Source organism: Syngnathoides biaculeatus, chromosome 23, assembly GCF_019802595.1.
Source record: "Syngnathoides biaculeatus isolate LvHL_M chromosome 23, ASM1980259v1, whole genome shotgun sequence".
NCBI classification, from domain to species: domain Eukaryota; kingdom Metazoa; phylum Chordata; class Actinopteri; order Syngnathiformes; family Syngnathidae; genus Syngnathoides; species Syngnathoides biaculeatus.
Window position 1 is genome coordinate 15,865,436 of NC_084662.1, and position 13,821 is coordinate 15,879,256.

The 13,821-nt window shown below is 40.9% G+C and overlaps 1 protein-coding gene and 1 long non-coding RNA gene across 6 annotated transcripts in view; one reads left to right on the forward strand and one right to left on the reverse strand.

Annotated features, from left to right (window-relative positions):
- LOC133496183 (intersectin-2-like) overlaps positions 1-13,821 on the forward strand; it is a 34,786-nt gene that overhangs the window by 18,854 nt on the left and 2,111 nt on the right. For all 3 annotated transcript variants that reach the window (XM_061811423.1, XM_061811426.1, XM_061811425.1), the window contains exons 17-35: positions 67-206; positions 1,690-1,952; positions 3,285-3,501; positions 3,562-3,716; positions 4,979-5,042; positions 5,480-5,562; positions 5,661-5,701; positions 5,771-5,937; positions 6,007-6,040; positions 6,124-6,251; positions 7,087-7,183; positions 7,352-7,543; positions 10,847-10,968; positions 11,686-11,792; positions 11,866-12,049; positions 12,749-12,847; positions 12,914-13,081; positions 13,169-13,381; positions 13,451-13,572. In XM_061811423.1, the coding sequence (XP_061667407.1) occupies positions 67-206; positions 1,690-1,952; positions 3,285-3,501; positions 3,562-3,716; positions 4,979-5,042; positions 5,480-5,562; positions 5,661-5,701; positions 5,771-5,937; positions 6,007-6,040; positions 6,124-6,251; positions 7,087-7,183; positions 7,352-7,543; positions 10,847-10,968; positions 11,686-11,792; positions 11,866-12,049; positions 12,749-12,847; positions 12,914-13,081; positions 13,169-13,381; positions 13,451-13,572 (2,596 nt within the window). The remainder of the gene's footprint in view (positions 1-66; positions 207-1,689; positions 1,953-3,284; positions 3,502-3,561; positions 3,717-4,978; positions 5,043-5,479; positions 5,563-5,660; positions 5,702-5,770; positions 5,938-6,006; positions 6,041-6,123; positions 6,252-7,086; positions 7,184-7,351; positions 7,544-10,846; positions 10,969-11,685; positions 11,793-11,865; positions 12,050-12,748; positions 12,848-12,913; positions 13,082-13,168; positions 13,382-13,450; positions 13,573-13,821) is intronic.
- On the reverse strand, positions 9-5,750 carry LOC133496187 (uncharacterized). Of its 3 annotated transcripts, none has more exons than XR_009793734.1 (4): positions 5,642-5,750; positions 4,973-5,021; positions 3,610-3,739; positions 9-146 (listed from the first exon to the last, which is right to left on the reverse strand). It is a non-coding gene; the product is annotated as an uncharacterized LOC133496187 (long non-coding RNA). The 3 variants fall into 3 exon arrangements; XR_009793733.1 differs by lacking the exon at positions 5,642-5,750 and adding an exon at positions 5,449-5,586; XR_009793735.1 differs by lacking the exon at positions 5,642-5,750 and adding an exon at positions 5,449-5,584 and having other exon boundaries at positions 4,973-5,127.

The window sequence follows — 13,821 nt, forward strand, 5'->3', positions numbered from 1 at the left end:
CATCCTAGTAACTCATAGTGTGGATGAACTGATTCAATCGTTGCACTTCTTTGTTGGGTGTTGCAGCGGTGACATTGGCCTCCCTGGCTACCAATGTGAGCGACAAAGGTGTCAACTGCCGCAAGCTGAAAGACCAGCTGGACTCCCTACAGAATGAAACCAGAGACAAGCTAGCACAGATGGAACAATACAACAAGGAACTCAAAGTCAGTGCTAAACATTATAGGAAGTGTGTCAATGTGAGATATGTTAGTGGAAGGCCACTTATATATCACATTTTAGCCTGACATTAAGGATTTAATGGAAATAGTGCTGTATCATTAATAGGAAAGTGACCGTTGACAAAACTTTTTTGTTTGTTAAGAAGTCCTTATGCCTGGGACATTTTGAGGAATCTCGTTATTTATAATATAGATTAAATTATTTCCTGTACCAGCCATTAATTCAGTATCATACAGGTGTCAAACTCAAGGCCTTGTGGCCACACCTGTCTGATACATCATTTAATGTGGCCCATAAAAGCAAATCATCTATCGATTAAATATTTTGTTTTGAAATACCAAAAGTCCTTTACCAAAACTTTTAATAATGTTAAAATATTGCAAGTATCCTTTCTTGCAATATTTTTTGCTTCCTGGAACCATTTATAATGAGATTTTTTTTTTTTTTAATTAATTACTACTGACTTCTTCTTTCAAATCTAGTTTTCCATTCTGTTGTCTATGTTGAATAACATGATATGAGCCTTTATATGGGTTCACAGTCATAGCGGTCTTTTGAAGAACCCCTATGATGTCTGACAGAAACGGGTGATATACTAAAAAAATGACAATTTTACATTTTATTAAATGCATTAAATTAAAAAAAAATTTAAAGAACAAAAAAAAATAACAGTAAACGTTAATTAATGTTGAATCTACAGCATTCCTGATTTTTATGTCCAACTGTGAGCCCAACTAAAAATTGCATGGAAGCAGGTGACTCCATATATTTTTGCTGTGTTGTTCTCCTCAGCTTGGAACTGCATTTTTAACTGCTTCTTTCTCTCCTTTTTTCCTTTCAATCCTGCTACCTGGATGCATTATTGTCCTCCACTTCTTCCTTTTTTCTCCACTTATTTTTTCCATTTCATATCTTTAACGACATGTCTTTCAACTTTTTGCATGCGGTCAGCTTGAAGACATGGATGACTGTCTCCTGCGTGCATTTCTGTCTCTGCTGGCCTGTCTCAACCAACTATTTCTTCTCTTCAAGGTTCTATTGTTTTTTTTTTTGGTTTTTTTTTGTTTAAAAAATATTTTTTTTCCACCTCATCATTCATGTTCATATTCTGGATGGTAAGTGTGTAAATAAAAATCAATTCTCAAGTAATGAACGCTAACCCCAGATTTGTAATGGCCTGTGGATGGATGGATGGATGGATGGATGGATGGACATGGATTGCCTCAGTAGTCTCCCTGAGGATTTGGGGGAAAACTCAATTTTCACTGAGCAAGGTTAAATTTAGTAGCCATAAGAATACCCACAAAAAAGTCTTAAGACCCAATGCTGTAAAAGACAGTAAGTCTGGCATTGTGTGTTATGTTACAGTAAATGTTGTTTTGACCATTTCCAGTGGTCCTCTGAAAAGAACTTCAACCCCACAACCAGTTTTCCATGAAAGGTGTTACATTCTGCGCTTCCTGTCAGGAGCTGAGGGAGAAGCAGGCCAAGCAGCAGTCGGTCCTAGACGACTTGCACCGTGTGAGGGAGGAGAAGCTGTGGGAGTTGAAGAGACACAGGGAGGAGGAGGAGGAGCAGCAAAAGCGAAGGAGGATTGAGGAAGAAGAGAGGCAGAAGAAGGAGGAAGAGGAGGAGCGGGAGAGACAGCGGAAAGAGGAAGAGGAAAAGAAGAGATGGCAGGAAGAGGAGCGGAAGAGACAGAGGATTGCGGAGGAGGAGGAGGAAGCCAGGTAGATGAGATCCAAAGTACCATAAAGTTCGGACTATACACTACAAAACGCATACATAGAACAACCATTGTACAGGTACATCAGAAAAAAATAGAACATGGTAGAAAAGTCAGACCACTTCAGTCCATAATATTATTATTATTATTATCATTATTATTATTATTATTATATAGATTCGTTTAACATATACTCTTCAAATGACAACTTCCTGCTGAATTTCTTTATGAAGAATCATCTTCATTGTTTCCTGATTATGTAATATTCTAGTTCCCAGAAAGATAAATTTGGGGTTTTCGTTTGCTATGTAAGCTTTCAACATATTTATTGGAAAACAAATATTCCACACAAGTGTGCAGTTCATCTCAATATTCCGAATTTCCGTTTCGGAATTGAGCTAACTAAATGAACCATTTCACAATAGTCAAATTTATTGCGATGTACTTGTATTATCTTTGCTCTGTGGGGATAATTGGAACTTCTGAGGTTTATCTGGGAGCGCCACGGTCGACCTACTGGTTAGAGCATTGGCATTACAGTTCTGAGGACCTGGGTTCACCTGTGTGGAGTTTGCATGTTCTTCCCTTGCCTCCGTGGGTTTTCTCTGGGCACTCCGGTTTCCTCCCACATCGCTAAAATGTGTTAATTGTCAACCAGTTCAGGGTGTACCCCGCTTCCAGCATTCCTGTGACACTTGTGAGGATAAGCAGCTCAGAAAATGGATGGATGGATGAAAGTTTATCCGTACTATTTCCTTCTTCTTGACTTCATCAATCACATACACTTCTGTGACACTACTGAAGAACCCCTGTTAACTCACGGGTACGTTCCAGACCCACCAGCAATGTTTTTAGAAAATGCCTCGTGGGCGCCTTAGGTGGTCCTCGCGGGCAACCATGCGCCCACGGGCACCACGTTGGTCACCCCTGAGCGAGAAGCTTCGTTTTTGAAGAATTGTTCCGAATCTGCCAAAGTGCTATTTGTTGTAAAGGGAGTTGAGTCAATAGCAGTGCCTGTACATTGCTCATATCTTGACTTTTTGCTTATAAGTCAAAGCAAAAAAGTCAACCAAATGTCAGTCTCGCTCGAAAAGTCGTAACCCAGGTCATTCCTATTTACTCACCACTGTATTTTTAAAAAATTGAATCGCTTATTTAAAAAAACAAAAACAGAGGGTGCCAACAACTACCTTGGATATAGTGGGGGTTAGGGTTAGGGTTAGGCTGTATGTGTAATATGTGTATCTTAAACTTTATTTATTTTTGTGAGTGGAGCTTATTTGCAGTACAAGAGTGTCGTGTTATTTCTGATTGAAAGTAACCATTTCTGACACAGGCAGGCAAAGCTGGAGCAGGAGAGGATGGCGAGGGAGGAGGAGGTGCGTCAGAGGGAGATAGAGGAGCAAAAAAGGAGGGAGGAGGAGGAGAAGAAAAAGAAGAATGCGCAGGAGGAGGCACAGGCAGCCTCAAAAGTGACTGCTTACAAAGCGCTGTACTCCTTCGCCGCTCGCAACAAGGACGAACTGAGCATTGACGCCGACTGTCTCATCGAGGTTTGTTTGTTTTTCAATACCCACACACGCACACCATTGTGATGAGCAGAATGCCTACAGGTGGACGAACATACGGTGGGGGAGCCGGGCTGGCTGTACGGGAGTTACCTTGGAAACAAGGGCTGGTTTCCTCACAGTTACGCAGAGAAATTCACAGAGAGCACCCCCTTGTTCCCAGGACAGACTTCCTGTCCGCCACTGCTTCCTGTCTCCAGGTATTGTTAAACCTGATCAAAATCTTACACCACACCACCAAACAAAAGTAGTCAGTGTTAGTTAGAATGCGATTCCTGGGCTATAGAAACCCAACCCTCCAGCCAATAGTGAAAATCTGCAAGTAATGGACCTTTTCAATGGCGACCTTAAGCCCCACCCCCTTAGCCATGTCCCACAAGCTTTCAAAATGCCGATTGAACATAACATGTTTGAAGTCGTTTCTCTATCGCGTATTCCAGATAATATCGGGGTATGTTTTTTGCCAAATGCATCAGACTTGTCCAAGAGAGTTCTACAGACAGGTCTCAACTATTTCACGCGAGGATATGTACACGGAATTAAGATTTTGGACGGAGCAGGACGCATTGTCAGAGTTAAAGCGAAATGTCGCCGATCAATGCAAAAAAGTTTGACTCCTCACAAACTTCATATTGAAATCCAACAGGAAAAAATAGTGGAATCGTACTGCGCATGTAAAGCAGGGTGAGTACTTTTTACTTGGAAAGATCACGAGTAATATCATTGTAGTTTTTCTAAGTGAGTGGGTGTAATCATTTGACTTGGCTCGTAATGGAACCCAGTGCTTTGTCTTAAAAGTTCGATGTGATACAAATAGGCAAATGGACATTTCCCTTGCATGACATCGGGCATTTACCTATCACTAACCCAAGTCTTCGGCATATAACATTACACACTTCATTCAGCAGGTCACTGATACACTAACAAAGTGAAAGCTGTTCTCCTGCAATGTATAAAGCACTGATAATAATTCAATCAAACTCAGAGAAGATACTTCTCCCTCAGTTACCTTTGAACATACAGCCTAGTGTTTGTTTATATTGTCCACATTTAGTTGTACGTGCGCTCTTCCGCAAAACTTAATCCATCGTAGAAACTTCGTCCACTGTGTTTTAGGCTTTGGAAAAGGAATCAACCGGGCCCCTTGTAAGCTAGCAGGATATATTTCATCAGAATTGCACGTTCCCCAAGCGCATCTGAGGACCATTTTCTTCATAATATTAACTTTTCAAAGCGCACACTATTGGCAACCAGCATTGCTTGTGGGACAATGAGGTAAGAAGGGCGTGTCACACCAGGGGTTAAGACAATGCAGCTATCTGATTGGCTATTATTGGATGAGTGATTGACAGGTCAGAAAGGTCCATCGATGCCCCCTCTCTAAAAAAGGGTATAATAGCATATAAATGCCAGCGGATGGCAGCGAAGCACTTTTTAATTGTTTTCTCATTTTTACCTTTAGACTAACAGATGGCGACCTGATGGGCGACAACGGCGTTCCTCCTCTTCAATCAGACACATCACAGGTAAATTGTTAAAGAGGTCGAGACGCATTTTAGGCCTTCTTTGTTGGTCAGTGTTATAAAGACCTGCTTTGCTCGTGATTACATACTACACACACACACACACACACACACACACATAGCCTACTTTTATATTTATAGCTCCCCTTTAAGTGGGTCCCCTCCCCATAGATTGGTTACACTGGCTAGTCACAAATCATATACACTTAAACATACTAAAGCAGGCGTGGGCAACCCACAGTCAAAAAGCACTAGGTCTGTCTTCTTTTGAAATTCTAAAAAAAATAACTGTTTAACTACTTAAACCCTGAATCCTCACTCTTCAGAGGGAGAGAATTTCCGCATTGATAGCCCCAATCCTGTTATCTTCTTTCTTGTTGCTATCAAAAATACACAATTAAAATTCTACCTCTCAGTTTCCCGCTTCTATCCTGACACAGGTCATGTCGCCCTGGTCATCCGCCACTGCCTCCTCCGAAACACACCGCAACCTCCCGCTCGGCGAGGGTGAATTTGGGATAGAGTATGTAGACTTATACAAACACACACACGCACACACATCAGTCTCTCGATTAACTAGAAAAATTTAAATAATAATGTACCGTGCTGCTATCTTTAAAGCGTGGACCGACTGGATGGGGGTGACGCTGTTCAACTTGAAGGTAAGCACACACTCAAAGCCTTGGTGTCACCTGACTTCACGCCTCATTGTGTTGTTTCCAAAAACAAAGAATATGTGGCGCTGTACACATATGAGAGTCCGGAAGCGGGCGACCTCACCTTTGAGGAAGGTGACGTCATCGTGGTAACGGAGCGGGAAGGGGAGTGGTGGCAAGGGTGCATCGGCGACCAAACCGGCGTCTTTCCGTCCAACTATGTGAGGCCTGTGGAGCCAGAGGTAACTTTATCTCATGTGCAAGTATTGCAATGTTGTCATGTATAAGGAAAGACGCTTTATTTGTTTTAGGTGTCAAGACAAGTTGGGCCAAACAGGAAACCTGGTGAGAATACACAATTCAAATACTCACAGGGGATGATCGCGCGGATCTAAATTCAGCTGTTCTCGTCTTTGATTGGTCATCAGAGATTGCCCAGGCAGTCACTGCCTCCACCTCAGCGGGCCCCGCAATACATCAGCTGCGCCTGTCTCCGGGCCAGCTTATTGTGGTCCTGGTCAAGAACTCATCTGGTTGGTGGCTGGGAGAACTGCAGGTCAGTGTGGACACAACCGCCATCTTTATTTACTGCCTTAAGTACATGTACAATCACCAATTTGGATTAATTCAATAAATGTACCACAGTTCCCTAAATAACGGCCCCCACTCGAATAGAAGTCACACTCACCCCAATTAATTACAATTGATTATTGCTCACTTAATAAAAAAATATATATAACTGCAACAATTACTGGGGAAAAATATTTTTTTTTATTTCTCATTCATAACATTCAACAATATAAAACATATTCCAGACCTCAAATAAACTGCTTCCCTTTTTTTTCCTACCATAGGTGTTATCATATGGTAGCCCTAATTGATTTATCACTTTAAGGAACTATCTTACTTGTTTCCTAAAGCAAGCATTATATAAATAAATGTGCCGTGTTTTTCTCAAATAATGAATAACTGCTCGGTGTGTCATCCACTTAATTAAAACCATATTTTTAAAAAAATCAAAAAAGATGGCCCACCTCAAATCAACACCTTTCTTATTTACCTTGGGACAAAATAAATGGAAATGATATAAATCTGTTTACGTGTAGTGAGAAAATATCATACATAGTGTAATACTGCATTTATTTGTGGAGGTACATATTCACAAAATAAAATAAAACATTATTTATTGTCAAATGAAGGCCCCAGTCCCGAAATAATGCATAACTTCCTAAATACCGTATGTCTGGTACACACCTGGCAAGTGAAAAATTTAAACTGTTTAATGAGGAAAAAAGCATGACTCCTTTTTAGTGCTATAATTAAGTAGTTAAGCAATTGTTTTTTTGTTCACACGACCAAGTAAATTACATTTCCATTGTTCCTTTCTACAGGCTCGCGGTAAAAAGCGTCAGAGAGGCTGGGTCCAGTCCTCCCACGTCAAGGTGCTCGGACCTTCCAGCAACAAGTCGGCCCCCTCACCTCTGCCAGGTGAAAATACATTTCCTGAGTCGTTTGTTTACCACAACTTTTAGCAAACCTTAGCTAATCTAATGAGAACCAACGCAAAAAGCTCTTGTATAGATAAATTACATGGACCTTGGGATTGATATCGAGAATATGAAAGAAATGCTCCAACAGCATTCCATATTTCCACAGTGTGCCAAGTCATTGCCATATACGACTACAAGGCGTCCAATCCTGACGAACTGAGCTTCTCCAAAGGCCAGCTCATCAACGTCTTGGACAAGACCAACCCAGATTGGTGGAAAGGGGAGATAGACGGCGTTACGGGTCTGCTGCCCACCAACTACGTCAAGATGACCACCGACTCCGATCCCAGTCAGCAATGTAGGTTCACCAAAGACCTTATAAACACTAGGAGTAATGATGTAACTAAAAAAAAAAAAAAAACATCTACCTACACCTAACCATCTCATGGCGTTAGAATCATAAATGGCAGATATGTGCGCCGTCTAGGGCTTAAAAAAAAAAACGAGGCAGAAAACCTTATCCGAGTTTACTAATGTTGGGATTTTACAAAAATGCTTATCATTTATTCAAGCTACAACTTTTTCAGACGACAGAATTTTGTTCGTTTGCTTGGTTTGAACCACTTCTGCACTAGATTAAAGCCAAAAGGTATAATGTTGGAAGGTCTTTTTTTTTAATAAATAATAACAAATTAAGATAGTTGAGTCATTTTGGATGCCACATTTATCAATTAGTGCTATCAGATGTCATTTTCGGCAGGTGGTCTAAATCAAGATAGTCTGACTAGAATTTATTTAACGTCCCAGTCTTGTGGCTGTGTTAAAAAGCAAGAAACATGCCCTGTGTTTAATTATCTTTGGCGTATAATGAACAAATGTCCACTGCTCCGCCCCACGTAATTAGCAACCATGTAACACTGACATCAACGTGATTAATATGAACGCATGTGCATACCAGGGCCCAGCATTAATATTCCAGCTGTATTAATGCCTCTGCTCTCTGCCTCATCTCATTCACCTTCCCCTCCTCCTGCTTCATCTCTCCTTTGTTTCCTCTGTAGGACAAACAATGTGGGCTTTCCTGTCCTCCTCCTCTTCCTCCTCCTCCTCTTGTTCCTCACCTTACCGCAACCCGGAATCCCGGCCACCTGCGGGAATAGAACCAGCCTCGCCCGTTTATTTTTTTTATTATTTTTCTGCTTGACTTTTGCCTCTTTAATCTCCTGCACATTTTCTTCAACTAACTTTCACATTGAGACGCTACAAAATTAACCGTATTGGAGCACTAACCTACTCAATTTATCTGCCTTTGTATTTTACACAGACACAACAATAGAAGGGATAGTAAGACGGAATCCCACAGAGTATTTTTCATCAAGGGTCGTAACGGATCACCTGGAAAGTATTCGCAAGTGTATAAAATAAACAGATGGAAACACTTGCACTCAACACAACAGGGATTGTTGAAGGGGTTGTCGGATGTTGAACTTTGTATGGGAGTAAAATAGTGCCACCAGGATTTGAATTTGAAATGGAAAGTGATCATATTTTCAATAGTTGCTACAATTCGCTGTCTGAAAGTCAACTGGCTACAATTTGCTGTCTAAAATTCACCGTCTGTGCCACCAGGCAGGGTTACTTCAGGTCAGAACCAAACAGCCAGCCAATCACAGTTACGCTTTCTTAGTATGTGACATCACGTGACTAAGAAAGCATAACTGCGATTGCCTGGGTTTTTGGTTCCGACCTGAAGTAAACATGCCTGGTGGAACAGACGGTGAATTTTAGACAGTAAATTGTAGCAACTATTGAAAATGTGATCACTTTACATTTCAAATTCAAATCCTGGTGGCACTAATTTATTTCCATCACTTTGCACCCTTGTTCCGGCATTGTGGCATACCCATACACTGAAAACCCAAGCAATATCAGATTTTTGGGGAAGACGCCATTAGCGATACTGGAGGCTTAAAAAAAATACCAATTAAAAAGATGTATATGTTCGATATCCGTTATGTTGGTCGATGACTGATATCGGCCAAAATATGTGATAAGAACATCGTTATGTGGTGAAGGATATGTTGAAGGAACTTCAGTTAGTAAACTGTCAAGATAAGGACTATCAACTGTATAATGGTCTAATTAAATAACGGTGGACTTGGGGAATTATAAATCGGTGCCAGCGGTCGGAGCTACCAGGGCAATAGATCGTGTCTGGATTGCCGCTGCTTCACTATGCGGCGCGTATGTAGGAACACCACAGTAGCAACGTTAACCCAAATAGAACAAAACGCATTACACTTCCTAAAAGGTTTTTTTTTTTTCAGTTAGTAGCCATAGTTTGATGGCTAACCAGATGCTGCATTGGTATAATTGGGCCAAGTTCTTAGAAATAACGACATAGGAATTACACTTAATGCCCACTGCATGGAAGAAGGGCGCTTGGTAGTTATATAGTGGGGGGAGAGCCGACTCATATGACACCATAGTTGTCAGCGCACCGTGTTTCAACCCTCCCTAAAAAGTCTGGAATATTGAGATCGTTAAAAACACTTTAGGCACTTTAGTTCAAGAAGTCAGCACTTATTTTTTTGTTAAGCACTTACTTTCAAACATATTTAATCTTTATGAAAAAAAATATATACTTTTCTGGTTCTTTGAGGAGCACAACAGAATCTCTGACCAGAAGTAAAGTTAATACATCAGTTACGTATTGACTCATGTTGATTTATTGTGATGTGTTATCTGACCAATTAATCATCCAGACAGTAAATTGGTCATGCTCTGTCGTACATGTGGGGTTCATCCCGCCTCTGTTACAGCTCTGAGACTACCTCTGAAGGTGTAAAATTGCCAGGGTGACTTTGTCATTCTATGTCATTGCCGGAGGCACCGAAAAGGTGGAAAACGGCCAGCGTTAAAGTGGCTTCTCACTCCTTTCCCACCATTACAAAATACACTTACACACAGGCATCGTTCAACCTGTAAGGATTTCGTAGGCTACCTCTGCAAGCATAAAATTTCCGGGTCAACTATCATTTTGCGTCAGTGGCGGAAGTGGTTAAAAAAATGGTTAAAGGGTCTAAGAGGCTTGTCTCTCAGTGATGCAAATCTTAATTTGGATTTGCTATAGAAAACAAATTCCCATGTAAATGTAAAATGACACCACAATATTAGGAACACTGCAGTATACTGTACTGTTACATGAATACCTCCCTGATAGTGTCAATTGTCTTTGTAAAGGCACCATCTTGTGAATATGTTACAAATATTGGGGTTTTAGTTTTCTCAACAAAGCCCAAAGTTCGGTATACTAATAGGGTTATACATAAAACGAAAAGCCTTACTAGAAATGGACCAATGTGAACCCTTACTGAGGCTACCATCTGCTTTTAATAGCATCGAATAATAAAACAAACTATATCATAAATGTGTGGCCGACATTTACTTTTCACTTGAGTGATATCACCAGCAGGACAAACTCGTCTTCCTCTATCCGCTTTCCCTCCATTCTGGCCTATGCAATCATGAAAGGTGCTCGCTTTCACTTGCCTGCTACTGTAATGTGCCTCACTCGTGTAAATAACATGAATCACAAAGATGATAATAAAAGGAAGGTTTGAACACGTGTGCGGGCACTTTTCTATAATGTGTGTCAAAGGGTGCGCAGACCTAATGACTCTGGACACGATGAGTCCCCAGGAGAGGAAGAGGCAGGGTTACATCCACGAGCTCATTCGGACCGAGGAGACCTATGTGGATGACCTGGAGCTAGTGCTGGAGGTCTGTGTACACACACACACACACACACACAATTGGTCTACATGAAGTTTGGAATTTTAACTACCTCCGATCTACACACAAAAAAAAATGGTATGCATATTTTGATTACCTGTTTGAAGTCCTTGGGGGCCTAAACATCATTGAAATATAAAAATGTCTTTGTCAGGTTTCAGTTTTTGAGCCATTTAAGAAAACTAAATGAAATGAAAATTTACATTGTTAAAATATTAGTGGCTAAGTTTTTGTAAATAACTGATTCTCGTTTGACCAACCTCTTTAAATAAATTTTACATTAAAAAAAATGTTTCAAATAGGAAAAAAATGTGTATAGAATTATTGACATCTTGTAATTCAAAATAAAGTAAAAATGGATTTAAAACGTAAAAGTACAATAGAGTAAATAAAACGTAGTTTCAAAAGTAATTTATATAATTTCCTATATTTTTATGTGTGTGTGTGTGTGTGGTGTGTGTGTGTGTGTGTATATATATATATATATATATATTTTTTTTTTTTTTTTTTTTTTTTTTTTCCTGTGATTGGCTGGCAACCAGTTCTGGTTTTCAGTTGTCTTTACCAATATAATACCAATATAAAAATGTAAATTAATGAAACCCCATACATGGTAGGGAAGAACCAAAACTTTTAAATGGGATTGAAATATGTGTTTGTAATAAGATCAAGACTTCCAACGTAACCAAGTTTTCTGTTTGTTAGGTATTCTACAAGCCAATGTCAGAATCCGGTCGACTGACGGAAGCGGAGATGGGCGTCATCTTCGTCAACTGGAGAGAGCTCATCATGTGCAACACCAAACTGCTCAAGTGAGTATTTCACCACTTGAGATGTCTCCCCTCCCACAGCCCTTCGTACCTTCATTCGGGTCTGTGGTTTTAGGGCACTGCTTGTGCGCAAGAAAACGGGCGGCGACAACATGCCGGTGCAGCTGATCGGCGAGCTGCTGGCGTCGGAGCTGACGCACATGCAGCCTTACATCCGCTTCTGCTCTTCCCAACTCAACGCCGCCGCCCTGCTGCAGAGCAAAACGCTCAACCAACCTGACTTCAAGGACTTCCTCAAAGTACTGTACTCGCACACACAATCAAAGGCATACAGTTTCTGCCATAGAAAACCATTTTATCTCAATGATTCCTCTTATTTGTAGTTTTATTTTCCTATTAAATTGTTTATTTATTATCTACACTTGTCTAATTTCCCTCCAAGTAAAAGAAAAGCACATCTGGAAATACTATACATGATTTTTCAGAAAGTTAGCTTTTCTCTGCTTGGAAACAAATGTTGAAATTTTGTGATGGGATTAAGATGTTATTACTGAGCTAAAACAAATGTTTTAATGTAATCTTAATTTTTAAAACACTTGGAGCGATGAGATTTTTTTTTTTTTATATATAGCATTTTTCTACATTTTTCTCGACAATTTATTGATAACCAGTTTCAAGAAAACTATTGCAAATGTGAGTGGGAGTCAGGAGTAGTTTTATTTAGTCGTTTGATTTTTAAACCAAGTTGTTTCTTTTAATGTATTTTTGAAAATTGTGATAAAATGTTCAGTTGTTTTTTTTTTGTTTTTTTTTTCAAAAAAAATGAAGTAGGTAACTTGACATACATAAAAAAAACATACATGACGAATATAGCGGTGGATAAAACACATTTTTTCTGGTACATATTTTATTTTAATGGACGGTGAGGGTAAGAACGTGTCAGTACTCTCACTGTGAGCGTCTCTCTCTGCCCCCCTCCTTCACCTCCCGTGGAGCAGAAAATCGCCACTAACTACCGCTGCAAAGGAATGCCTCTGTCCAGCTTCCTCCTCAAGCCCATGCAGAGAATCACACGCTACCCTCTGCTCATAAAGAACGTATGTCGGATACATATTTCAGGACTTCATCCTCCTGTTCTTTTTTTAATGTATGACATCCCTTAGATCCTGGAGCACACACCTGACCACCACGCCGACCAACCGCCCCTGAGGGAGGCTCTGGATCGGGCCGAGGAGCTGTGCTCTCAGGTCAACGAGGGCGTCAGGGAGAAGGAGAACTCGGATCGCCTCGAGTGGATCCAGAACCACATACAGTGCGATGGGGCTATAGAGGTAGAAACCCCTCTTTTTCCCCAATAAACGATGTAGGATTATCATGGTTGTCTCGTATGTGTGTATCTGTGTGTGTGTCATTGGCAGAACTTGGTGTTTAACTCGCTCACTAATTGCCTCGGGCCACGCAAGCTGCTCCACAGCGGTCGTCTACACAAGACCAAGAGCAGCCGGGAATTGTGGGCGTTCCTCTTCAACGACTTCCTGCTCCTGACGCAAAGCACCAAGTCCTTGTCCTCCTCCGGGCCTGACAAGCTGTTCAGCCCCAAGAGCAGCATCCAGCTCAAGATCTACAAGGCGGTAAGTGAAACCAGTGTAACCTGCGGGATATCACGTGCATCATTTGTTTTGTATTTATTTTGTCACCAGCCGCTGTTCCTCAACGAGGTTTTAGTCAAAATGCCGCTGGAGCTGTCGAGTGACGAGCCGCTCTTTCTCGTCTCCCACATTGACCGTGTCTACTCGCTCAGGACGGACACCTTGAATGAAAGGTGAGCATACACGCACGCAGCAGTACTTGGTGAAGGTCAGCTGTTTTTGAAAAATGGATGGTCATATTTGATTGCATACCTAAGTGTCTTTCGTGTTTAACATCCACCGCACACTGAACAACATAGCCCAACATGAAAAATAATAGTTGGCGACTCTTCACAGCACACCAAGCGATTGAGCACTATCAGTCTAACAACACACTGCAACAAAAAAAACAATGATACCGTGTCATTTTTCAGGCTCCAAAT